General features: G+C 26.4%; 3 protein-coding genes and 3 long non-coding RNA genes across 9 annotated transcripts in view; 2 read left to right on the plus strand and 4 right to left on the minus strand.

Moving 5' to 3' along the window:
• Nucleotides 1-446, minus strand: part of Pgant2 (polypeptide N-acetylgalactosaminyltransferase 2) — a 41,348-nt gene extending 40,902 nt beyond the window's left edge. The window contains exon 1 of the mRNA XM_035096260.1: nt 63-446. Within this exon, the coding sequence (XP_034952151.1) occupies nt 63-152 (90 nt within the window). The 5' untranslated portion in view covers nt 153-446. The remainder of the gene's footprint in view (nt 1-62) is intronic.
• A 405-nt stretch (nt 447-851) lies between these two features.
• Nucleotides 852-1,416, plus strand: LOC118074724 (uncharacterized). Its single transcript, XR_004691229.1, has 2 exons — nt 852-1,065; nt 1,127-1,416. It is a non-coding gene; the product is annotated as an uncharacterized lncRNA (long non-coding RNA).
• A 1,065-nt stretch (nt 1,417-2,481) lies between these two features.
• Nucleotides 2,482-4,781, minus strand: LOC118074723 (uncharacterized). 2 transcript variants are annotated; one of them, XR_004691228.1, is made up of 3 exons: nt 4,743-4,781; nt 3,392-4,016; nt 2,482-3,325 (listed from the first exon to the last, which is right to left on the minus strand). It is a non-coding gene; the product is annotated as an uncharacterized lncRNA (long non-coding RNA). The 2 variants fall into 2 exon arrangements; XR_004691227.1 differs by having other exon boundaries at nt 4,613-4,758.
• A 195-nt stretch (nt 4,782-4,976) lies between these two features.
• LOC118074939 (uncharacterized) lies at nt 4,977-5,767 on the minus strand. Its single transcript, XM_035096515.1, has 3 exons — nt 5,664-5,767; nt 5,444-5,602; nt 4,977-5,379 (listed from the first exon to the last, which is right to left on the minus strand). Exons 1-3 carry the CDS (start codon nt 5,724-5,726, stop codon nt 5,071-5,073), a joined length of 531 nt encoding a protein of 176 aa, XP_034952406.1. The 5' UTR covers nt 5,727-5,767; the 3' UTR covers nt 4,977-5,070.
• A 792-nt stretch (nt 5,768-6,559) lies between these two features.
• On the minus strand, nt 6,560-7,166 carry LOC118074940 (uncharacterized). Its single transcript, XR_004691245.1, has 3 exons — nt 7,006-7,166; nt 6,816-6,889; nt 6,560-6,704 (listed from the first exon to the last, which is right to left on the minus strand). It is a non-coding gene; the product is annotated as an uncharacterized lncRNA (long non-coding RNA).
• A 77-nt stretch (nt 7,167-7,243) lies between these two features.
• Nucleotides 7,244-24,913, plus strand: LOC118074938 (forkhead box, sub-group O). 3 transcript variants are annotated; one of them, XM_035096512.1, is made up of 7 exons: nt 7,244-9,194; nt 16,451-16,575; nt 16,727-16,921; nt 17,068-17,413; nt 17,936-18,352; nt 18,624-18,971; nt 24,235-24,913. In XM_035096512.1, the coding sequence occupies exons 1-6, from the start codon at nt 8,658-8,660 to the stop codon at nt 18,846-18,848; spliced, it is 1,845 nt and encodes a 614-aa protein (XP_034952403.1). In that variant the 5' UTR covers nt 7,244-8,657; the 3' UTR covers nt 18,849-18,971; nt 24,235-24,913. The 3 variants fall into 3 exon arrangements, with proteins under 3 accessions (XP_034952403.1, XP_034952405.1, XP_034952404.1); XM_035096514.1 differs by lacking the exon at nt 24,235-24,913 and having other exon boundaries at nt 7,244-7,628; nt 7,706-9,194; nt 18,624-18,848; XM_035096513.1 differs by lacking the exon at nt 24,235-24,913 and having other exon boundaries at nt 7,244-7,618; nt 7,706-9,194; nt 18,624-18,848.
• Nucleotides 24,914-25,551: the final 638 nt, after the last annotated feature.

Consider the following 25,551-nt stretch of genomic DNA (forward strand, 5'->3'; position numbering starts at 1 on the left):
AAACAAGTAATCAAACAATCAGCTGCATCGGCAAACGCGGGAAAAATAAACTAACGACATACCTTATTTTCTTTCGATGTGTGGTAGTAGTAAACAAAGATAAACATCCATGTACATGACAATAAAAGCACAATCTTCACATTTCGCCTCATATTTGTCCAGTTCTCATACACTGCAAATTTTCGTGGATCTCAATCACAAACTCCTGACTCCAAAGCTGCTCTCGTTTATCGACCGTAGCTGAAAAACTGTCTTCTTAACCTCTCACGCCAGTAATTCATGAATGTATTAAAAAGTCACGGCATTTCTTTATACAAGAGAAAAATAACAAAAGGTTCTTGAGGTACATAGCATATAATTTTTAGTGTGTACCCGCGATAGCGAGATTACACCGCACTGAATTGAATTAATACAGAACACCTCGCATCCGATACGTTCTCATCCGCAGTAGAAGCCCAACTGATTTGAAATGATGACTTATGAAGGATACACATATATGCGCGTCGCGTGTTGCGCAGTAGAATCATATCTCGATACACGCGAAAATGTGTTACTAAAAGAATTTTAATTTCATTTACATCATTATTGAAAAATTATGTTATCTTCAACCGTATTAAGTACGTTTAAAGGTAATTTACACTCCCAAGATTAACATTTGTTCGTTAAAAAAAAAAACTAGATAAAATTGGGTTAACTTTTATTCAAAGCATCGCTTTGAATGTGTGTGCATTGTTATTATTCGATTTCTCGATTGTTAGGTGATTGATTTATGACAGAAAAGATCGACTATAAAATCAAATAATCGAATAATGCTTTCATATCGAATGTCAATAACATAAAAATGGCGAAAATATCTGTTTGTCTATAGAATAGTTGTTTCAATGTAAATAATGTTTTTAGTTTTATTTTTCATTATCTTGAAATAATTTTATTTAATAATTTAATTATTTATTCATCATGTCATTTAAATATAATAAAATTTTTGATATTTGGAAATACTCGAAGATTATTGGGATTTGTAGATATTTTATAAACACACGACTTTAATGATAAATGAACGTTCAGGTAAAATAATTGATTCAGATATTAAACAAAATAAAAAAATTTGACTACAGTCCAATTTCAGCTTTATCAACGGACATAATTAATGGGTGTTATGCATATGAATCAGAATATATGATCTCCAAATTTTATTTGAAATAAATGAATTTGCATAAATTTTTGTGTACAAAATTTGGACTTTTATCTGGTACGTAATATATTATAGAAACGATGAGTGTCATGCATAAATCTATTTATGCAAAAAGCAAATGTAAATGGATTATAAAAGTTTGTTAATTTTTATTGTAAATGACAGATAAATAGTTGAATGAATTAAACATGGAATAAAATGCCTAGTGTTAACTAAACAACAGACACATGAATGTCATTAACTAATTTAGTTTGTAACATTTTAAATTTATTTCCAAGTGAAAATGCATAACAATGCGATTTTCACCGCATTTTTGATCTCATTTGTGCTTGAATTTCTTAGTAAAATAAACAAGTAGACTATTTTAACATGTGTTGACTTACCCAGAACGCCGGAGTCACACTTATTCTTATATCTTCTGCTACCTTTTCCATGTAATTAACAACCCATAAAATAACATTTTAAAATTCTAAAAAAATTATAAAAATAATTTCCAGAGCACAGTTTTTACTGCTAAAAAAATCTGCAGAACTAAAGTTTACCATCATGATAATTATTGACATAATACATACTTTTTTATAATTTTTTTACACTATCTTAATTAATAAAATTTTATATCAACAATTAATGATTATCTTAATTGAATAATAATAAAACAAGGCGTTAATTAAAAAAGCCCGTATCAAGTTAATCAAATTAAACTTTTATCACAGGATGTAAGCGGGTCAATTTTCTATTTCCTATACGAAAGTAAGTTGCAAATATTCTCACTAGCGATGTGATATAAAATTTAATTTTGTTAGTAAGAGATTTGGAGTATAAATAAATTATAGAACATTTTTTAAGTTCCCTCCTTTCCGCTACATGTTTTGACTTGACTCTCTACTCACGAATTACCTACTTCCATAGTAAATAACTTTAGCATATCACTTACTAATTTTACATTATTTATATATGGACGTGTCTTGAAAATCTAGCAATAAAAGTCAATAAAATCATGGTTTTCCAAATAAAAATCATTAAAATATGCATTAGATTTACATAAATTCAGAAGAAACATTACGTGATTCAAATGAAAGATACTCTAATAAATGTTACAGCATCAGCCATTATGAAATCATGAGTTAAAAAATAGTTTCTATAGAGTTTTTAATTTTAATTATGAAAATTATGGTAATAACAACCTACTGCAATGAATAAATTATTGTGCAAGGTTAACTAAATCTGAAGAAGAAATTCATTGAACAGGAATGGATTATCAGTTATATTAATAATACACGAAGCATGAAAATAGTAAAGAAATATATATTTATTGATTCGCTTGTGGTGACATTAAATGTATAAATTATTTCCAGCAAAAATGATCATCATTGTTGATGAAATTAACAATTCGATGAAGACCTCGAGATTCTTTTGGTTTTCTTTTCTAACAAATTACCCCAAGAGAAAGACCGCAATTTCAATTAGCCAAACACTAAGTGAATACTTTCTCTGTGATGCCGGAAAAATACATAAAAAATAATTGGACCATGTAATTACTTTCCTAGACAAGATGTTATTTCAAAATAAATTTGAAATTACTTTTTTCACAATAAAGAAGACTGTGAATGTAAAAGGTTTTGATCTTCGATTACATGGAAAAAATTGAATGAATAATGGATGTTTCACAGAAATCATAGCGCCAATAATTTATCATTTTTTTGTTGAATTCATCTTCATTAAAATAAATAGCTGTGTATAAACATAGTGGTTATCTTGAAGCAGAAAATTGCATATGGATTTTCTATATGTATATACTTGAAGGTGACTGAAGAAAGTCTCAACTTCGAGTGCACTCATGTCCACGATCTCATTTACTTTCAAGACTTTCACATTCAGATCGATTCTTTCCTATCCATGTAGGCTTCCTATTTTTCTCATGATATAGTAAAAACTCATCGATACAATCTTCAAGAAGTTAGCCTCTCCTTGAGCTGTAACTATATGTTACCAAGAGTCATGTAACGATTAAATCGCCAGTGAAGGGACATCCGATGAAACATTTCTGAATAAATGATGCTCTAAGGAATCTCAATTTCTTCAGACTTGAACGCTTTCCCCCTCATACGAATTTGTCTGATGGTAATACACTTTCTAAAATCATATTAAAATCATCTTTACGATGAATATTTACATTTTATTTAGAACAAAAAAAATTACCTCTTTATTGTATATATCATGTATAAAAAGAAAGTAGCAACATTGTTATTAAGTTCAGCCTAATGACCGCAAAATTCATTTCCGCATCTTCTTTGTAAAAGACTTAAAAACAACAGGTAATTTGGAAACTTTTATGAAGGCTGTAATTTCATTAAAATAAAAAAGATTTCGTGAGTATGTTCATTATCGTCTCATATGAAATTATCTTGGAATAATTGAGTCTTATGATGAATTGATGAGACTGTAAAATTCAACAGCTTAGTTGACTAATTTGAAATAATATATGATAAAGTTTCTTTATTTATTTTATTCATTTAAATATGAATAAATACTTGATTATGATCTTGACATTTTTCTTCTTTTAATAAAAAATTAATTTAAGCCTTCAAGATTTGATGTAATACTTTTAAATGATAGACTTCATAAGAGTTCATAAAAGATATCAATAATTCTAAAGAAGCTGTTATTCACATAATTGATTTCTAAAAAATTCTTTGATAAAAGCTTCAAAACCTTGACAAGAGTTCATTTCACAATGGAATAAATAGCATTCTAAGCAATTCCAAATTAAATGTCAGCTGTTGTACTACGTTGATGTTGCTTCATGTTTATTTGCTCAACTCCTCTGTAAGATTTATTTGTATTAATATAAGGACATATTTTCAGTAATGAAATTAAGAAAAACAGAAGCTAGACTTTTGTAAGAATTATTTATTAGAGGCAATAATTTATATCACTTCACCACTGAAGCAAATATTACTAATAATTGCATAATGAAATAAAATAAGTATTTATTTTTATTTATCAGTACATACAAATCTTGATATTATTTTCCAAAAACTTTCTCATGGGAGTAATTTAAATGAGTAAATTATAATTTTTTCAAAGTAAAAGTTGACATTAATTAAATCAATTAAAAAAGAAAAACACTTTTTCTTTAATCAGTTATATTTTATTCATAGATAAAATTAATTACTATGAAGATTAACAACTAAACTCATTTTGAAGTTGTCAATGCAGATATAGAATGAGATTCAATTTATTCATAAAATGTATTATAACCAGTATGAAAATCGTATTTTTAATTAATTACTGATAATTTTACTTGTCATTTTATTGAAAATATTATCATTACATGTATTCTGCCTGTATAACTTGTTATTTTTGACTCCGATTTTTTTTCTAGGTTAAGTTAAATAAAATGAAAAAATAGCAACTCACACAATAAATTTAATAATCAGTCTATAATAATTATTCAAAATTATTATTACGTTTTTTTTCTTAATTTTTAGTTAATGTGAACATTTGTTTAAAAGTTTTATCAAACAGTGATAAAGTTATGGAAAATTACCTTAAACTTGGTTACTTATCACCAACAGCTGTTTTTTTTTTCGTCGACGTATAATACACCAGATGGCCTTACAGTAAAATTCCCTGTTCTGCTATTTTTAAAACAATTATATGGCCCATACAACAATGTTTAATATTTAAAATGATTAAAAATTAAAGTCATACGACACACTACTTATTTATTAAGGAGGTTAAGACAAAGAAATTTTTTTACATAACAAGAAATACTAAAAAATTAAACCTTGCTATTTTATAATTTTTAATATATCAATTAAAGGATATAAAATTAGATAGTTTTATAAATATATTACAATTATGTTCAAAATTAATCACTCTGTTGATTCGAGCACTTTAATAAAATGTTCCAGCTCTTCTTCATTCATTTCAAGTTTCTCTATCCTTTCTAAATTTTGATCTTTGATTTTTAAGTCTAATTGGAGCAATGGTTGTCTTATTGAAGCAACACTGCTAGATCCCATTACCACGTGCACTCTCCAATCGAAATCAGTTAATATTGGCATATATTTTTGCGAATAATTAATTATAAGAGTATCAGTAATATGACTTAATCTAGTTTTTACACAATTCAACAATTCTTCTGGAATATCGATGGCATAATTCGTTGATTGTGGTGATATCTGTAATGCATAAATACAAATCATTCTAATTATGTATTTAATTTGAAACATCAATCATCCTCACCTTCTCTCGGTCTAAACAACAAATTGTTGGCTCCTTAAGAAGAGAAATAGTTAACTGGTGAAAAAATTCATATTCATCTTCAGTCCAACCTATGTTTGCAAACTGTTGAAAAGTTGGTGACGAATAATTACTCACTTCATTGATACATGAGTGGAAGAACTGAAAAATTCATTAATTGAATTAAATTAAAATAATAAAATATGTGTAATTAAATTATTACCTCAGTCAAGAGATTACTGTTTACTGGATTGCACAGAAAACCATTTATTCGTTGCATATCCATGATTTTGTCTATTACAGCATTGTTGATGTTCAAGTGGTTAGCTGTCAACGATTGTTAGCTTGAATATTATCGAAAGAGTTGAATGAAATGAATTAACATATTTCAATACAAATTTAACAGATGTCTTTACTTCAATCTTTCGCACTGTTGAGTTTTAAATTTATTTATTTTCTTTTATAATAAATATGAATTGAATGATGAAACTAAAATATTATCCATAATTCGAAATTTATTTTTATATTACTTTTTGTGTGGATTCAGAATTATTAACTATTTCTTTATGTAACTTTATAGGAATTTATTTAATTTAAGCAATAAACAACCACCTCTTTTACTAATCAAAAAATTAAAGTTTGTTGAAAACGCACATTTACATTCACCTGACACAAATATCCATGTGTCGGTAATTATGAAACCTTTATTAGCGTATCGATAGTTCATGTTGTTCACACTGAGCGTGACAGTATTATTTTTCCGCGGGAAAATTTAAAACTCTATAAATGTGTAAATAAGCATAATGATTAATACCTATTGTGTTATTTTCTATTATTATAATTGTTCATGAATAATTGATAAAAAATAACTCTTAAAGAATATTAACAAAGATGACAGTTGTTGATATTAAATGTAAACTAAAACGGATGATTGTTAACTAATAATGCTATATCTTATTATTAAATTAAATAATAAAAATTCAATTGCTTAAAACAAACAACAAATATTTAATACTAATATCATAAAAATAGTAGTTTATTTTATCAGTTAAAAAAATAATCTTAATTAGTTAAATAAACTGCAAAAGATTTTAACTGAAAACAAAAATTATCGTCTACATTTTTCCTTATTATAAAAATAAACAAATTAATTACAAATTATTTAATTTACGCACTTTTTTTTTATCAACATTTTTCTGAACACAGTTAGTAATTCCTGTTTTATCCCCACTTGAATGTAAATAGTTTCACAGAATTGTCTTATCTGCAAGGTAAAAAAAAAGGAATAGAGTATGTAAAAGAAGACATAAAATTTGATCTTTACTCGTTGATTTCTTCTTGCGCTAAGAATACATAAAATTCCATTATTCTTTACCTTTCATTGTTAATTTTTTTTCTTGGTGACATTACACGTCAAGATTTATTCACTCCATTACTTGCATCAAATATCTAGAAGCGTATAAGTTAATAAATATAATGAAAGACTAAGATAAAATAGATACGGAAGTAAGAGGGACAGTTGAATTGGCAGCAATTTAGTTAGTGGTTAGCCTAAGTTGGCTTACCTTCTGCGTAATACACTCATAACTAGCTACGAATCTTGGCGCTATGAATTTTTTGGAAAATATCGTATACAATACCTTTAATTGTATTAGTAAGCCCATATACGCATATGTATTATACCGTATAAGAATGTTAGATACTATCGGATACAATCAGGATTTGTATTCGGTTTCTTTCGGTTTTCGTCGGGATGTTTCGTGACATCTCACACTACATGCGAGAAACCAAGTTATCGTCAGCACAGAACAGCACGGACAGTATGTGCCGCGCTGCTTTGCCGGCAGGTTTATGTAATAAATTTAATTTTCTTTTATTATTCTACACTTTTACATCTATATATAAATATATGTGTGTATATGTATATATGTATGTTTATATATCTATAATACATAAATGGTTATTGATGTTATATCAATGATTGGCTGGTGATAAATTAATTCATTTTATTGGATTTATTTCGTTTTCATCGAACAGTTAATGAAAAAATTCGGTGTAACGAAAATTTACTGACTGTCGTGCAGTACTGTTGAAACGACGTTCCTGGGTGGATCGGTTATTTATACCCAAAATCTACGCTTCTTTATTCAAAAATAACGCTACAGTTCCAATATTAAAGTGAGCTCGAGTAATTATCCTATTTTATTATATTTATAAATTTATTATGTTTCAAAAAACTCACTTTATTTACTTGAATATCCGCAGTGGTTTTTAAGCTCCAGAGTAGAAGAAAAAAACGAAGCAAGAGTTTAAGTGTAATAACGGAAAAGAAGAAGTGCGTGTAAGTGAGAAAGAAAGGAGAAAGTCAAGAGAACGAGAGAAAAAAAAAAAGAATAAAAGAAAAGAAGAAAAATAATCGAAAGAAATATTCATAGTGTCTCTTCATCGTGGCGTAAAAGCCAAGCTTAATAACGTAAACTTAAGTGATAGCACGTGATCAATGGCAAAGACATCGAAAAAGGCGTAAGCGATTTTGGCCTTGAGATTCTTTGGGAAATCTGAGCGTCATCAAGTAAGAAAGACTGCTTATCTTTTACTGAAGATCGAAAAGTTTGGATAGTTTCGATACTAAAGTTTCCAATTTAGATAATCTTAACAAGAACAAAAAACTAATATAGTTGAAATTATTTTAAAAAGATGAAATTTCATGCTTAAAAATAGATGAAAGCAGCATAGAGAAATAAAGGAAAATTCTAATTTGATTGAGAAATATATACAAGTTTATTCAAGTAAGTGTTGTTCAATAATATATGAGAAAGAAGGAAACAAAAAAAAATCAGGAATGCTACTTGATTGAAGATAGAGCCACGTGACTGTTGCTTCGTAAACACTGTTAGACCACGTGCTCATCCCCTTTATCCCCTCTTCGCGTTTACCAGCCTTACAGTCTTGTACTACGCATTCAAACGTCTCTTCCTTCTCTTTATTGTCAACCCCTTCATCATAAAATATTTCGAAATTATCATTTCGACTGGATATCAATCATCTAAAATGCAAATCAATAGATGAAAAATATCAAGAAGAAATTATTCTCACAATGATTTATACTGTCATTTATCTAGGCTAATATTGACCACGTGTAGTATAAAAAAAAAATAAACAAAATATTAGAGAAAATTCATTAATAATACTGCTGCTGATTAGTGAAAAGTTGTTTATGAAATTCAATCAGTTTATCGAAGTGGATTTCGAAGAAAAATTTAGTATAATGGAGTCGATGGTGGGTAATAACATACCCCCATCACTTTCTACGTCTTCTCAAGCACACTCACCATCGCAATCCCAACAACAAAAACAGCAAGGATTATCATTTGAATTAGAAAGTGGGTTTGAACCACAGACACGAGCTAGATCAAACACGTGGCCTTTACCAAGACCTGAAGGTTATGTAGACGGAAGTGTTGTTGGTAGTGATAACAATGGTGGGATTTCGATTGGAAAAGACATCATTGATGGTAATGTTACCTTGCAACAAAATACTCTTGGTCAAGGTGCAGCTGCCCTTATTCCTCTTAAGAAAAATTCATCACGTCGTAATGCATGGGGAAACCTTAGCTATGCTGATTTGATTACTCAAGCTATCACGAGTGCATCAGATAAACGATTAACACTTTCTCAAATTTATGAGTGGATGGTACAAAACGTTCCTTATTTCAAGGACAAGGGCGACAGCAACAGCAGTGCTGGATGGAAGGTCAGTATTTTAATTATATTTTATAATCATCATGACTCATGATTAAATTTAAAGAATTCATATATTTAATGATATCTATGCATCGTTTGATTTAAAGTAGGTATTAGTTACTTTGGATTAATTTTATTTGTACATACATAATTTTATTTAAAAATATAAAAATATTTTAATGCATCTTCAATGACTTTTGGATAATTATATTTAATTATATTAAGTAACATTCAAATATCAAAATTCAAATGTAAAATTAATTATTGCTAGATAAAAGTGTGAGCTATGAATAAAATAAAAAATGCGTAGTATAATTTATTTTTATAATTATTCATAGAAATATGTATATGATTCATTTTAATCGAAAGTTCTTAATTTCTTAAATGTCTATAAACGTTTTATCGAGTGTATAAATGCAGAAAAAGTGGCTGTTTCGGGAAATTTTTATCAATCAGGAAGATATAAAAAATTTATAAATATAATTGAATGCTTTAAAAGCTATTCCTAACAACGAACGATCAGATAATATTATTAAAAGTATATATCACATATAATAAAAGAGATTTCTATTTATAAAATGAGTATTAGATTGTAAAAGAGTTGTATTATATCATAATTAATTATAATTATAATCCATGATAAAAATAGTAACATGAAATACTCTAAAGACAAAAAATTATTTCAAGTAACATCAGACTTTATATTGACTTCATTTCGATAATATTTACACAAAAATTTCCAACATATTTTTTATGATTACATAGATATTTGTATAATTTTCTGTAATTTCATTATAATATAAACGATTGTACTTAAATATTTAAAACGACTCATAAAAAAAAATTCTTCATAGTTTAAAAAATGTAAGAAATCATAGAAAAATATCAGCTTCAATAGTCTTGTATTATTATTAAATTAATTAATTACAGTATAATTATAAATTGTAATTATTAATATGATAAAACCATATCGATAATTTTTTACAATGTAAGAGTAAAATTAATTCTATAATTAGATAGATACTTTATGTAAAAAAAAAAGCGTATCTATTACACGTGTATCCTTCATAATCAGTAAACTCAAGAATTGTCTTCATAACATAAATTAATTATAATTTATTAAATTTTTAATTAAAACGATATTAAAATGTGAAACTATATATTGTAGATAAATGGACATTTTTAGTTCAAAAATATAAGTATATATCTACAAAAATTGAAAAGAATAGATAGAGATTAACATAGTGATTGGAAACTTTACTATTTATTTATTTTGTAACATGTATGTCGTACGTAATAATTATGTGGCGCATTTGCTTGCCACGTCACGCTTATTCCGTTTGTGTTTAATTGAATATATCATTCACTATCATCGTTACATAATTATACAACAATGATTATATATGCAAATATCGATAATTTATTGTCAAGAAATTGTAGATTATAATATTTAAAAAAAAGAAAAAAAATAGTACATCACGTGTATATATTTATATATTTACTTTTATATACGATGTTGGCATTGAACGAAAAAGTCAAGTAATATGGGCAAGATGCCGCGCAAGCGAATAGGACAAGGAAAATATCTTGGTCTTTCATAAGTCATGCCAATAGCTGTGTTTTTTTGTGACACATGTGACACACAGGAGTACATTTATTGTATATAATACGTGGGTTAGGTATATATATATCTCATTTATCCATATAATAATGCGAGATGTTTGCAATATTTTCTATTACTCAGTGGTCTTCCATGCTTTCTTTGTATATAAATTTTTACTTAGCCTCTACTTATAAAAATAAAAAAATTCTTATCTCATACATCTATTTTGGTATCAAACCAAAGTTATCTAAATAAAGTTTACATTTATAACAACTGTTTAAAACAAATGCCAAGATCGTTTATTAAAAAAAGAAAATGTGTAATGATACGAAAAATGATAATGATATTACCTATGTTGACATTGTTAAGTGAGCAAATATTTAAATTTAAATCAATAAATTTTTAATTGATATTGATTTATTATATCAATTATTCTTCACTTAACATTGTATTCCGTTTTCTCTATTTCTTGATGAATAGTTATATTTCAATTGAATATTAATTATTTTAAATTTGAAGAAAATGTAATAAAATAGATAATTATGTCTTAGATTTAATCCTGTATATATTTAATAAATTAATAAGGATTATGTATAAATCGTTACAATTTATAATCGATTTTTCTTAACAATATGATAGCAATGATTATTAAATCAACAAGAAAAGTTAAGTGCTACTGCGCACCCACTGATCCGTACATTGGTCAAGGCTATCACAATCTCATGCTTAACATATTTCTATCTATGTTGCAAACTCACTATCTTTCGATACTTGATATACTACTATCAGATTTTTTTATTTCTTCAAAAATTATTGATATAGCAATTGTGACACGATCAGTTTATATTTATTTTATCTATCCGCATATAAGATAAATAATAATATTTTTTAATTTTTATCTTTATCATGAAGCGCTACGATTTCTGTATATCTTTAAGAAGAATAATCATTTTTCTTAAATAAGAAAAAATTCACTTGTGATAAGAGAAACGAATACATATTTATCGATTATTAAAATATTATATTAATATATTATTCGTAAATTATACGTACTAAGACTAAGATAATATGTAATTGTATATTATTTTTATTTACAAAAGAAAGAACGACAATAATTAAGCGTTTTCTAAACATCTACTCTAAAGCTACATTAAATGATAATTCTAGATAAAACAATTATTTATTAATTAATGTATGATTATAAATATGTATGTCTTCATCAATTAACAACTAGTGTTATATTTTCGAGCAAACAAAAAAATGTAAATTAATTATCAGTACAAAAATGAGATATTTGATCAGTTGAAATAAGTCGTTAGGATCCCTACGTGAATATTGATGATAATAATAATAATACAACAATAGTGCAAAATAATAATAATAATTTAACATTGTTAGAAGAAAATGAACCTATATAGTTATTGTCGATAAGTTACACAGTTTAAAAGATAATCGTTACTGTTATCGTGCATTGTGGGACTTGACGGAGGTTATCGCTCTGACAACGACTGTCACGTCCTTCAAGCTTTTATGCTTATACTTATATCAGTCATTTATTAAAAATCATTCGATATATCATTTTAATAATATGTATATCAATTTATTCTAAAATTCCAGTATATATTTGTGTAAGATATAAACAATATTGAATCTACTGAACCTATTATAACTACCAACTAAACACATAAAATCAACTTGTTGCTATCAATATTATATACTACTTTCGTGTGCTACTAAACATATCATTTTAGTTTATACTGTTGAGTGTTTGACTGATATTTTCTTGCGTTTATCCCGTTAAATATAAACTTAATAATATATATAGATATACGTATATTTTGTATGCGATAAACTTAATAATTTCAAAAGATGACGATGAGCTGACGTCATATCTATAGCCACTGGTTATTTATGTCAGAGAATATACATAATTTGAGAATTTTTGGGTATACTTTTCTTTATGAGTAATTAAAAAATCTAAATTAATTATTATTCTAAGTGTTTTTCGTCAAAATGACAATAAAAAAGCATTTGTCATTTTATCATTTTTATATATGTATATATGTTTAAAATAATATAAGCTAAGTATTTTTAATAAAAATAAAAATTCTGTATATACAAGACAAACAATTCAGCCAAAAATTTAAAATAACAATGCACATAATAATTCAAAAAAATTTTATAAAGCATTTTTATGATACGTATAATTTTTTCAGCTTTCAACTTTTGAATATTATAAAAAAGTTTTTATAACCTTCTCTAAATAAAAAAAAAAAAAAAAATTTCACATTGTAATATAAATGTCAGTGAATATCAAAATAGTTGATTCAAGTGTTTAATGTGTTTAATGATTATTAATTAATTAATTTTGGGACAAAACATATATAAACGGTTGTTTTCTTAGATATCAATGTACGCACCTTTCTACAGTGAATCCCTGTTTCATGTTATCACTGTATGATATATAAAATCACTTGTCTTAATATCATATATAATATGACTCTCAGATATTCAAGGTTTCAGTATGTAAAGTCACTTTTTATTTATTTTTTTTAAATAACATTAGCACTTGTGATCAAGCAGTAATTTGATTACGTCTTGATTCTTTCCTCTTTCAGAAACATGATGAAAATTCATGATATTAATTACCTGATATAAGATTATTTTTCTTTATTTATTCAATAAAATAACATTATTTATTAATATTCAATATTTGAAATGCTGTTAATTAAACTGCTATTAATTTAAAAGCGATCAGTGTAGATTTTTCCCACTCTAGTCTAGTATATTATATGTGTGTTGAACCTACGTACAGCAAGTATTACATCGGTATAGTGATATGAACTTTGAAACGACGAGTTAACTATTCGATTCAAAGTCCACAACACTATCGGAGGATTGCGGTAACAAAATAATGTATTAAAAGTGCGTAATTTGTGACGAATGATCAATTGCAATAGTTTTAGAGAATAATGTAAATCTATTAAAGATGCGTAGGGAATGAAATGATATTATACAGGATGTAGGTATTATTAATGATAATACGAAGTAAACGCATCTATTGTATTATACTGTCAGCAATTATCATCGTCATCATCATTATCACACACACAACTTTAAAAATACATATAACTACGCATTGCACGCAGTAAACGCGTTATGTATATTACTCGAGGTCTTTACTCAAGGTTGGACTTGACGTCAGCGAACCTCCTCCGCTCGTGAGTTTGTTAAGATGGCGAGGAGTTTGAGCGAGTGAAAATGCTTAAGCGTATGGATAAACCAGTACCGTATAATGTGTCTATCCATCTATACATATGGAACTGTTGACCTGAGTTAGAACTTTATCGAATCTATGTATTTATATGTATATATACATTATTTTGTATATTTATTAAGTCAACTAAACTATGAAAAAATATTATTTAAATCATTGAAATATATTTTTTGAGAAAAAAATATATTTTATATATTATACTAAACTTATACAATGTTTTACCGGAAATTTATTAAAAATGTTTTATTGATTTTATTATTAACAGGTAAACGATTTATTTCAAACTTGTAAAATATAAAAAAAATGTAGATGACTTTTAATTGATTTTTTTTTTTCTTGTTAAAAATGAGTACATATTGTTATGATTAATGTGAAATTAATTCATTCAAATGGATACATCTAGTTTATGTATAATAATTATTATTTAACATTTTTTTTGTTATATATTAAGGTTAAAGAAAAAATAATACATTTGAAAATATGTAATTTTTTAGAGATGTTATATTTTAATTTTTTATTATTATTTATATTTTTTATTTATTTATTGCGAATATAACAATACTATTGTTGAAGAAATTTGAATTTAATAATAGTATGGGTTAATTATTTTACCATTTAAGATTTTTATTTGTATGTTCTTGAAAAATCAACATTCTCTAATAATATAGCACGTTAAATATTAAATTCTATAGTGATAATGATATTTTTCATGTATAATAGCAAACCGGAAAATTAGTATAAAAATTATTCATGCTTTATAGAATTTATTATGATGCAATTAATCATTTAAATAAATTACAATGCATTAAGATAAATAATTTTATGCCAGTTGAATCTCATTCATTGGATATTTTTTACTGAATATTACTCAAAGAAAAAAAATATTACGGAATACTCGAAAAATTTTGAAACATAATATACAATTGTCATTGTCGAATAAATATCAAATTGTTAAAATATAAATTTTTATTTCCAAAAAAAAAAAAGGTTTACTTAATGTTTATATTTTTTATTCTTGATAATTAACTGATACTTGATACTTTATTAATAGTAGTATTGTCGACACACTGAATATTACCAATAGCTTCTAAGAAATTATTTTTAAGGTGATTCTCATTATTTTATTTATCTTATAGCATTAAATCAATATTACATCCGTATTAAATTTTTTTAAATTAATTTCCTTTATAAATAAATAATTTTTCTAATTAAATAACAACATTTTACTTATTTGCGATATCATTCTTAAGTAATAAATTAATTATTTAAATAATTTATCATTTATTTATATTAAGTTATTTAGCTAGTGTTAATAAAAAGTAATATTTGTTTAATAATTGTTATAATTTAAAATACAGATGAAATATGTAACATCGTACTTGTGTATATTATGATAAAATGAATAATGAGAGAATGACCACTAAATATAGTAACTTGAGAGAGACTTTCAGTTTGGTAGTAAAGTACAGAGACGAAGATAGTGAAAGACAGTTTAATTGAGATCAATTGCGAACTCAGCTGAACCTAACTTATACATCATATCACTCGATCTATGATTGTTCTACGTAATGTCTTCCACGTTACTTTTCTTATTTTCTCTCTTTCTGATGTATTAAATATAAAGGAAGTATGTAATATATTATAAATATATTTTATCAAGTCATATTTCAAGCATTCAAATGTATTCTGAAAGTTTAAGAATTTTTAAGAATAAAAAAAAAAATATTGTGTTGCAACAGATCAAGAGTCTGTTTCTGCAACTGTCTGAATTTTAGAACGTAAATACAACGAATTCAATTTGAATAAAAATCTGTAACATTTAAAATCGAAATTTTTAAATAAATACTCAAAATATTTTTTATTAAATTTTTTGTTAATTATATAACGGTTTATTATTTATAGAAGTTTAAATAATAATAATAATAATTTAATATTAATGATAGTAATAATTAAAAAGATGATAGTATTTATAATAAAAAAAACAATTAAGATGAAATTACAAATCTATAAAATCCTATTTAATTCGTATTTGAAAGTGGACTTGACTTGAGTGAAAATATTTTCACCGTATAAAGTTAACGCGACCTATATCAATAAATAAAAAATGTAATTTCACTCTCACCGACTCAGATATCACGTTGATATTATTTTTATAAAAATGGACCGGTCGATTTTTCTCTTCGTGACAATAGATTCATCAATAATTTATTGAAACGCACAGAAAATGTGTTACAACTTATTATCATCTAGATTTATCATTGTAGTTATCAGTCTATCATTATTTAGATCATTCTTTTAAAATAAAATTTTTATCTATGACATTTACTATGTAACTTACTATTACAATTATTATAAGTCTATAATTTTCAACTATACTATGTTTCAGAATTCAATAAGACACAACCTTTCATTACATAATAGATTTATGCGTGTTCAGAATGAAGGCACTGGCAAAAGTTCCTGGTGGATGATTAATCCAGATGCAAAGCCTGGAAAGTCCGCTCGTCGCAGGTAAATATGGATATAAAGAATTTTTTTTGTAAGATAGAAACCCATATTTTGAGGTGGAAAATTATCTTAGAAATATAAAATGTAAAGTGAAAGATAATAAGTTAAAAAGAGTACATATTCAGTTGATATTCGGTCATTTTTTATGTAATAGAGCAACATCAATGGAAACAAGTAAATTTGAGAAACGAAGAGGTAGAGTGAAGAAGAAGGTAGAAGCTTTAAGAAATGGTGGACTACAAGCAGATGCAACATCAAGTCCAAGTAGTAGCATTAGTGAAGGTCTTGATCTCTTTCCAGATAGCCCTCTTCACGCAACTAGTAGTTTTCAGTTATCCCCTGATTTCCGGTACAGTATAATTGCTCTTCTATTTTTATTTTTTCCTCTACTATTTTTATTTTTCACCTCTGAAATGTCATTTAGAAACATCACATAAAAATTGGTCATTTTAGGAGATAAATTCTTAATATTACTTTGAATTTTTCATACACTAGACCTCGAGCATCAAGTAATGCATCTTCAGTTGGGAGACTCAGTCCAATTCCAGCAATTCTTGGCGAGCCAGATTGGACACCAAGTTATGTATCATCATACAGTCCTGAACAATTAGCGGGAAATCTTGCTGAGACGATGAAGTTAGAATCGTATCAGATGTATCAAACACCATCATCAAGTCATCAACAACAAAACGTACCTCCTCCATCTTACTTTGAAGCTCAATATCAAAGAAATAATTCTCTACGTTCATCAACATCGCCGTATAGCTTACGACCAGCTTCACAATCCTCGAATCATCAAAGATGTTCTATTCATCGTTTGCAACCGTGTTCATGTCAAATGGTATGTTTTATGAAATTTATTAATATCACTGCCGTTTTTATAATCTGCAGTTAATCTTTCCAGCAGCTGTCTTCATACATAACATTACGAGTATAACAAAATTTGTAATAAAATAATTAGTTACAATAATTACCGGCATATATGTTATTTTATCTATTAAAAGTATCTGTGTTAATTTACTTATTTAATATACACTTCATAAATTATAAAAATATAGTAACACCAAGTAAAAATGATTTTACTCAAATAATTAATTGAGCAATTATTGGATTGGCTTTTAAAAAAGTTGGACAAAGTCATTTTGAATGATTTAAAATTAATCTAATTTATTTTTAATGAATTAATTTATTTTTAATCGTTGATTCTATTATTGATAGCCCTAACAAAGAAGTTATTAGTCATTCTAGCTTGAAATGGAAATCATCTCATAACTTGCACTTCATAAATTTTATAATAAAAATGACTTGAGTACAATGTAATTATGATTATTTTTTGTGATTAGTTATATTTTATTTCATACAGGATTCCAATTCCGTCTCTGATTTAGCATCGACATACCAACAAAATGATTCTTGTGTCTCATCTTTGGGTGGAAATGCTCAACAACAATTATCTACTCAACAACAACAGCAACAACGAAAGGCAGATCAACAACAATCTCATTCACAAAATCATCGAAAACAAGAACAACAAAATCAATCTCAGAATCAATCTTTTGAGTATCTCTTACAGTGTCAGCAACGACTACAACAACCAACTCAAAATCAAACAATATCTACAATTAATAATAGTTCGTCGGATATACAAACATCTTGTATTAATACTGCTAGTGCAATGATGGGTGAATTAATGGGTGCATTAAACAATACTGCCTTACTGGATGATCTCAATATCAATATTGAAGGTCTTCATGGTGGCTTTGATTGTAATGTAGATGAGGTAAGGTTTCTAATTTATCGGGTATTAAAGTTTATTTTTTATTTCTAATTTATTCATTTGATACATAAAAAATAATAATTAATCGATTCATTAACATTTTGATGAAAATTTTTTTGAATAAATATATAATTTAATCAAATTCGTATGAAAAAATATTTTATCAGACACGAAATGGTTTTCTATTTGTTATATTATTATATACAAGTGTTGAAAGGTTTTTAATCAGAAATATTTACTGATAAAATAAAATAAAAAAATGTTTCAATTGCAGGTTATCAAACATGAACTCTCGTTAGATGGGACTCTTGATTTCAATTTTCAACAAGGTATCATTGATTCATCATCTATTCAAGTAAGCAATACCGACATTATTCAGGGAAATGTTGTGGCAACTACCAATACTTCTTCACCGATGTCTACTAATTCTGCATCTACTGGAGTTTATGTAAACACTAATCCAACAGCACCTACTGCACCACCCTCGTGGGTACACTAGCAGTATAAAATAGCTTCTACAACATACTCATTTTCTTGTCAGCAATCATATATTCTACATTGTTCAACCAACACGTGGTTTCTTTATATTCATCAATACAAATTAAGGATTTTCTTATATATGGTAAGCAAAAATTTATATTCTTTTATCATTAATGAACAAATTGTTTCTATAAAATGATTAAATCAAATTTAATTTACAATTTCATTCAATGAATAATTTTTTTTTTTTCAAATAGAATCGAAGAATTTTTAATTAAAATTCAATCCTATTGAAAATTTTTTTTTCAAGTGAATAAATATACGTCACGTTCTACCTAAAATAATTATCAAAGTCTTTTTCATGGAAAAATGAGCTAGTACCGGTTTTTTTTTCTCTCACATCGAAAAACTCTATCAGATTTTCAATGACTAAAATTGTCTGGCGCCATACCCAAGTTTTCTCCATGTGAATTCTTGACGAAATTGATCTGCATGATGTCATCATTCGAAATAAAAGTGACCTTCATGGAAACTCATAGCCACTTCATGGTGAATTTATAAAAACCATTGATGATTATCACTTGGATTTATTCACCTCTAAAATGATTATCTGCGTTCTTTATAACTTCATCATGAATTCACCATAAGTTCTTACGAAAGTCATCCTTGTATCAAATAATGACATCATGCAGGAAAGTTTTTTCAATATATATATACATATATAATAAAACAAACTCTTATATTTTAGCTCTAAAAGTATACCTTCAACTATATAATCACAATTATATTTTTTATATTTATCAAACATCAACAAAAAATTATTTTAAAATTTATTACTCATACAATAAAGTAATAATAATAATTTTAAATCATATTTATCACAATGTCTATGACACGTTAATATCAGTTGCACAGTTATTCTTTAACGCGTAATAAAATATAAAATAAATAGGTAATTATAAATGTTACGTTAAGAAATTTTGAACAAGTACTTGACGTTAGAGTACTTGTATAACAACTTAATAATTCCTAAGACGTTTTTCAAGAATGAGATAAACAGGGTTGGTAAGTGGTAAGAATGGTAAGGGTGGTAAAGGAGGTGAACAAGCAGTCGGAACTGATAACATTAAGGTAGTACACTGGCGCCAGCCATGTCTACCGAATAGCCACTAACTCTTGAACTCATATAGTTATTGTTACACATCTTTCTTTAAATATAATATTAAATATACAAAATTATCTGGATTATTTACTTCAATTTTTCTTATTCTATTTATTGAAGATAAATTTTTTTTTCAAAATCAATCTGTTGGTAATTCAAAATTTATTTGAGTTTGAAATATTTATTTGTATAAAAGTAAAAAAAAAATATTTATGATCAGCCAGGAGAATATTTTACTCGTTAACTAATTCGTCTAAAATAAACTAGGGAAATAAAACTATGCAAGTCATTGTATTGATTGAATATTTAAGTAACTCAAGTTTTTATGATTCTTGAAATTCATATTTTGTTAATAAAAATATATTACTATCAGTTGAATATAAAAATTTAATGATAAATGATTAATTTTTATTTAATATTGATTAGATAAAAAATATTATAAAATAATTTTTAATATAAAAATATTTTTTTTTCTGTCATTTTTCTATCAATGCAGTGATTTATTTTGAAAAATTTACTTGTATTGAAGTTAAAGTTAAAAATTTTGAAACTATCAAAGACTAGAGTTGATACTTTTTAGATTGTAACTGTAAGATTTTCACGTATCAGTAAAATGGTATCATGAGTATGTACTAGTACTATATTGCAATATACATGCAGACACTTGTTGCTCAGCCGTTCAATGTATTATAAAGAGAATCACATTTACTTATATGTATTTGAAAAGTAATGCCTATGGCCAAGTATCCACACAATAGAATTCAGTAATTCTATAGCTAAATTTGAAGATGTTGGCCAACAACCCACTCTGAATATATACTGTTTATAGATGTTGAATAGAATAAAAAGCATGTAAGCAAATGTCCACAGTTGCTATTATCAATATATAATCGCTACATAGCATCGGATACTATTTTTGTGTAGTTTTTTTTTAGTACAAACACTGAATGAATGGAAAAGCAACAAGCTATCTTCCGAATGAGCCAAATAGTCAACACAAATGTTGGCTCGGTGCACTTATAAGTCTTTTTACTCTTCTATTTCTCATTTCTTATCTTTATCAATTCATTTGCCTACTCATCATCTTTCACATTCAACATAACTCAATATCCAAATGAATGCCATTTATTACATCTAATAATTGTATTCAATTTTTCATCTATTCAATAATGGTAATAAATTTACAACACATTTCGTTGGATATATAAATTTTATCGGGAAATTTCATTTTTTTTTTAATATTTTATTTCTCAATTTTTTTTCTTCTTCTTTTTTTTTCACCATTCCTCCTCGAACGTTGATTTGAAGTTGGCGCCCGATGTCTGGTGCAACTAGACGACAGAAACGACACGAGTCACTTGAGATATTTTATCGAAAATTCGATGTGGGAGAAGCGTAGGTGGAAATTTATCCTATCGTTCGACTATGTAATAATTGACATAGAATTTTTCTAGGTCGGAAAACTAAATTTTCAATAGAGAATAATTGAAGTATAGCACTGTTAATAGTCATTTCTATATAAATCTTGTTAGCACAGATATATATATATATATATATATTTATATCTATATAAAATGAAGTATATATTTACCAAAAAGTTTGTAAAGAAGTAGAGAAAATCAGTAAAGAAAGAGTCCATACTAAAGTTGGCGTCGATTAAACAAATTACATTAAGTACATGAAGTAGTTTCTCCTTACTGAAGACTTCAGTACCAAACTTTACCGGCAACTTACTTTATATTAAGACGTACGTACTGTGCTGAGTTGATCTATGAACATCCATAAATTTTCAAGGTGGCTTCTCTCCAACTAATAATTATTTAATTGATTCTATTTCCTGAATCTTTCTCCTCGTATATACAATTATATCATTATTAGTTATACTCAACGAAAAAGCTATCAACTGAAATGCTTCTTTCATTTTAGTCTATTTTATTAAATTATATATTCAAGTTCTACCAATTACTATGGATTATCCATTTTCATCATCCAGCAGTTAGATATATTTATTCTGTCGAATTATTTTCATATTTAAATAATTCTATCTAATTTATATGATTATGTTCATTCTTATCAAGACTATAAGTCAAAATTTTCCACATTGTTTTTAACGATAACTTGTATTTACTCAAAATTACATCTAGTGTAAATAGAAAGAAATTAATCTGGAATCAGATATATTTTGGTCATATTTGATACCACTCCTATACACAGAGAAACATTTATAGTAATTTTTACTAGTCAATTTATCGTTAAATTTACTAGCAAAGAAAATTAAAAATTACTAGGTTTATTTTGTAGTAAAAATAACTAAAAAACTTGATAAAAAATACTATTTTGGTAATTGTTACGAATTAGAAAAGCACTTTTTACTAAGTTTCTAGCTATTTTTACTTCAAGGAAAAAATCTAGTAATTTTTAATTTTCTTTGCTAGTAAATTTAACGATAAATTGACTAGTAAAAATTACTATAAATATTTCTTCGTGTATATCAATGATTAAACATGGTAAAATAGAATTTTTTGATATTCTCTGGTGAAAAAGAATAATTGATGAGTGCATAGTACTTTATGCTTTTATTAAAGAAAAGACAAGTAGAAAAATGGATAGAGGACAAAGTCGTAGTATAACTCATTCATGGATAGTTAACACGAGATTGAAATGTTCAGTGGTTTGAAATTACGAAATATATATATAGAATATATATATATATATATATATATATATATATGATTGTGCAAGCGGATCATAAGTTGTAAAGTTTTTGTGAGAAAATGCTTGTGTTACTTGCTATCTACTGGTACTTATGGTACGTAGAGAAATAGAGTCAAAGATAGATAAAATTGAAAAGTGCAGAGAAAAGAATGGGAATATATAAAGAGGAAATAAAAAAGCAAAAGAAGAGGGGGGAAAAAAGTCGAGGAGAAGAGCGAAAAGAAGAAGACTTGGAAGGGTGGAAAAGTCAGGAAAGCGCGACGCGAATACGAGTGGGTGAAAGGAGATGATACCTAGAGAACAACCGGAAGGAGAGGGAATAAGCCAAGTGGAAGAATATGCGGCTGCAAGAAAGACCGCCCGTCCAATATTTCAACGAAGAGACGATCGAGACTGTGAGCGACCACTTGAAATATCTTGTCGCCAGTGCAAAACTTTTAGACTCGGGCAAACTGAAACATGCTGACGTAACTATAAAGATGGCCGGGAACTACGAAAACTCGGCAACGATGGCGAGCTAGCTCATTCGTTTTTATTCTCTTCCTGGCATTACACTTTTATCTTTACGTTGACTTTTGCGGCAATTCCCTCCATTTCTTTTATCCTTCTTAAATGCGCTTTATGCACGATTCGTCATCGATTAAGTTTCTTTCTCTTCTGATTTTCATCTTGGAGTTTTTATTATTTATTTCATCATATTAATGTTGGTGATTAAGGAAAGGTTTGAATTAGCACCTGTTAGGTCATGATAGATATGATAATTTTGTGAACGAAGGTAAAGTTATTCTTGTTAGAATACTCCAACTCTTGATCGTATATCCAGTGTTCGCTTCGTAAGCGTTGAAAATCATCAGATGAACAGGCGACTGAAGGGATGAGGAGGCTCGTTGGCGCCGGAAAGACGCGCCACGGCGCCACGTGTAGACCATCCCCTTCTCGTTGCCTCTCGGACACCATTCACTACCCTTACTCTTCTTTTTCTCTTTCCCCTGTTCTCACTTACAAATTAGTCGCTATTTTTTTTTACAATATGATATTGTTCAAAAGAGTTTATAACCTGATACATAAATTTCAAAGTCGACATTGTTGATGATAAATTGATTGTTGATTTTTGATTTTTCTAGATGATGAAAGAGAGATATGTACATTTATTGGAAATTTTTTGTTTAAGTTTCATTTTTGTGGATTTGTTTGAGTTTTATTTTTATCAACTTTATGAAACGCACTATTTCAAATAATTCTTATGCATTAAATTTCGATGGAAGACTATTTCGACTGCAAATCAATTTTTTACGATATATTCTATCGAATATCAAGTAGTAAATTCCGACTTTACTCAGACAATAAAAATAGGTCACATAATCTAACATTTTCAAAAATAATTTACGTAAAATTTATGACATTTTTCCTTTTTTTTTTTTTAATGATAAACTGATAGAGTTTTTTGAGAATATAGAATTGATATTATTAATGATTTATAATTATTTGTAATTATTAATTAATGTTATGATTTTTTTTTTTATTACAGGCACAGGAAACAATGCCATGGAGGAAACATTTGTGATAAGATTTAGAATTACCAATAAAATTATTATGATATTGATAATAATATTGAACTACGACAATGAAAAATTGTAGGTAATAGAGGCTTAAGATGTAGAAAAATTTATAATATCATTAAATCGCTAGATATGAATAATAAATCTCTAATCAAATAGATGGAGTACAACTTTATAAGAATAGCAAATGATAAATAATTTTTGTTCAAAATAATTCATATTGTCAAAATACCATTTAATTGGTAATGTATTGGTTATTAGAAATCGAATAAGTTATGAAAAAAAATTATTCATTATTTGATTAGTTTTTCAAAAATCAATGTTAATTATTAAAGTATAATTTTCTTATTATATAACATTAATTAGCTATAGTACTCCATGAAGAAAATTTTTTCATTGTTTTTATTAAAAATAATAAGTCCCATTGAAAATAGTACTATATAGACTAATTATACATATTACAAAAAAAAAGTCTCAGATTATATAGCAATATTAATAAGATAAAATATGAGCATGATGAAATCCTGCTCATTTAGTTTTGTAGTTATATATACGAATATATATATATAGTGTAACCATTTAAATACAAAGTTACTGGGGCATTTGATGCCTATGTTATAAAAAAAATAAATTATATAGATTAAAAGATGTATAGATATCGCAAGTTATATAAACTATAATTTTTATTATTATTATTATTATTATAATATTAGTAAATCTATATGTATGCGTAAATAATAAGTAAATGTTTCAACTAAAAAATTCATTAGACACATTAGATAGCATAAATGATAGAAGAAAATGTGAAATAGACTATTCTGTTAATTTGTATTAAAAGTCAATTAGATAAATAATGGCTTATTTAATATAAAAGAATAGAATCATGATGATAATTAACGAGTAAAATGTAACTTTTATCTAGTTTAAAAAAAAAAATAATTTGAATTAAACGAATTTTTTTTATAAAAATATATTTATAAAATGTTCGTAATATTTGAAACTAAATTGATAAATTTTAATAATTCTATTATGAATGAATTGATTATTGATACTATAATATTTTGTTGATTTAAATGAATTTTTTTGTTTTCAAAATAATAATTATATAAATTTATTGATTAATTTTAATATAAAAATTTGAATTTGATGTATTGTGCACAAATAACAATAACAAATAGGCAACTTATATTATTAATAAGTATCAATAACTTATACATAACATTAATAAATATATAATAAAATTAAAAATAATGCCAATAACTTTAAAACAGTTACGAAGTGTGGTT

The sequence above is a fragment of the Chelonus insularis genome, unplaced genomic scaffold, assembly GCF_013357705.1.
Source record: "Chelonus insularis isolate UGA/USDA-ARS -01 unplaced genomic scaffold, ASM1335770v1 contig_139_pilon, whole genome shotgun sequence".
In the NCBI taxonomy this organism is placed as follows: Eukaryota; Metazoa; Arthropoda; class Insecta; order Hymenoptera; family Braconidae; genus Chelonus; species Chelonus insularis.

Bases quoted from the DNA above. Each gene is read 5' to 3' on its own strand.
- LOC118074939 (XM_035096515.1), bottom strand. From the start codon at position 5,726: ATGGATATGCAACGAATAAATGGTTTTCTGTGCAATCCAGTAAACAGT. The intron at 5,603-5,663 runs GTAATAATTTAA...TGAATTTTTCAG, and splicing joins ACAGTAATCTCTTGACTGAG to TTCTTCCACTCATGTATCAA. The intron at 5,380-5,443 runs GTGAGGATGATT...TATGCATTACAG, and splicing joins GTTGTTTAGACCGAGAGAAG to ATATCACCACAATCAACGAA.
- LOC118074938 (XM_035096512.1), top strand. From the start codon at position 8,658: ATGAAATTCAATCAGTTTATCGAAGTGGATTTCGAAGAAAAATTTAGT. The intron at 16,922-17,067 runs GTACAGTATAAT...TTCATACACTAG, and splicing joins CAGTTATCCCCTGATTTCCG to ACCTCGAGCATCAAGTAATG. The intron at 17,414-17,935 runs GTATGTTTTATG...TATTTCATACAG, and splicing joins AACCGTGTTCATGTCAAATG to GATTCCAATTCCGTCTCTGA.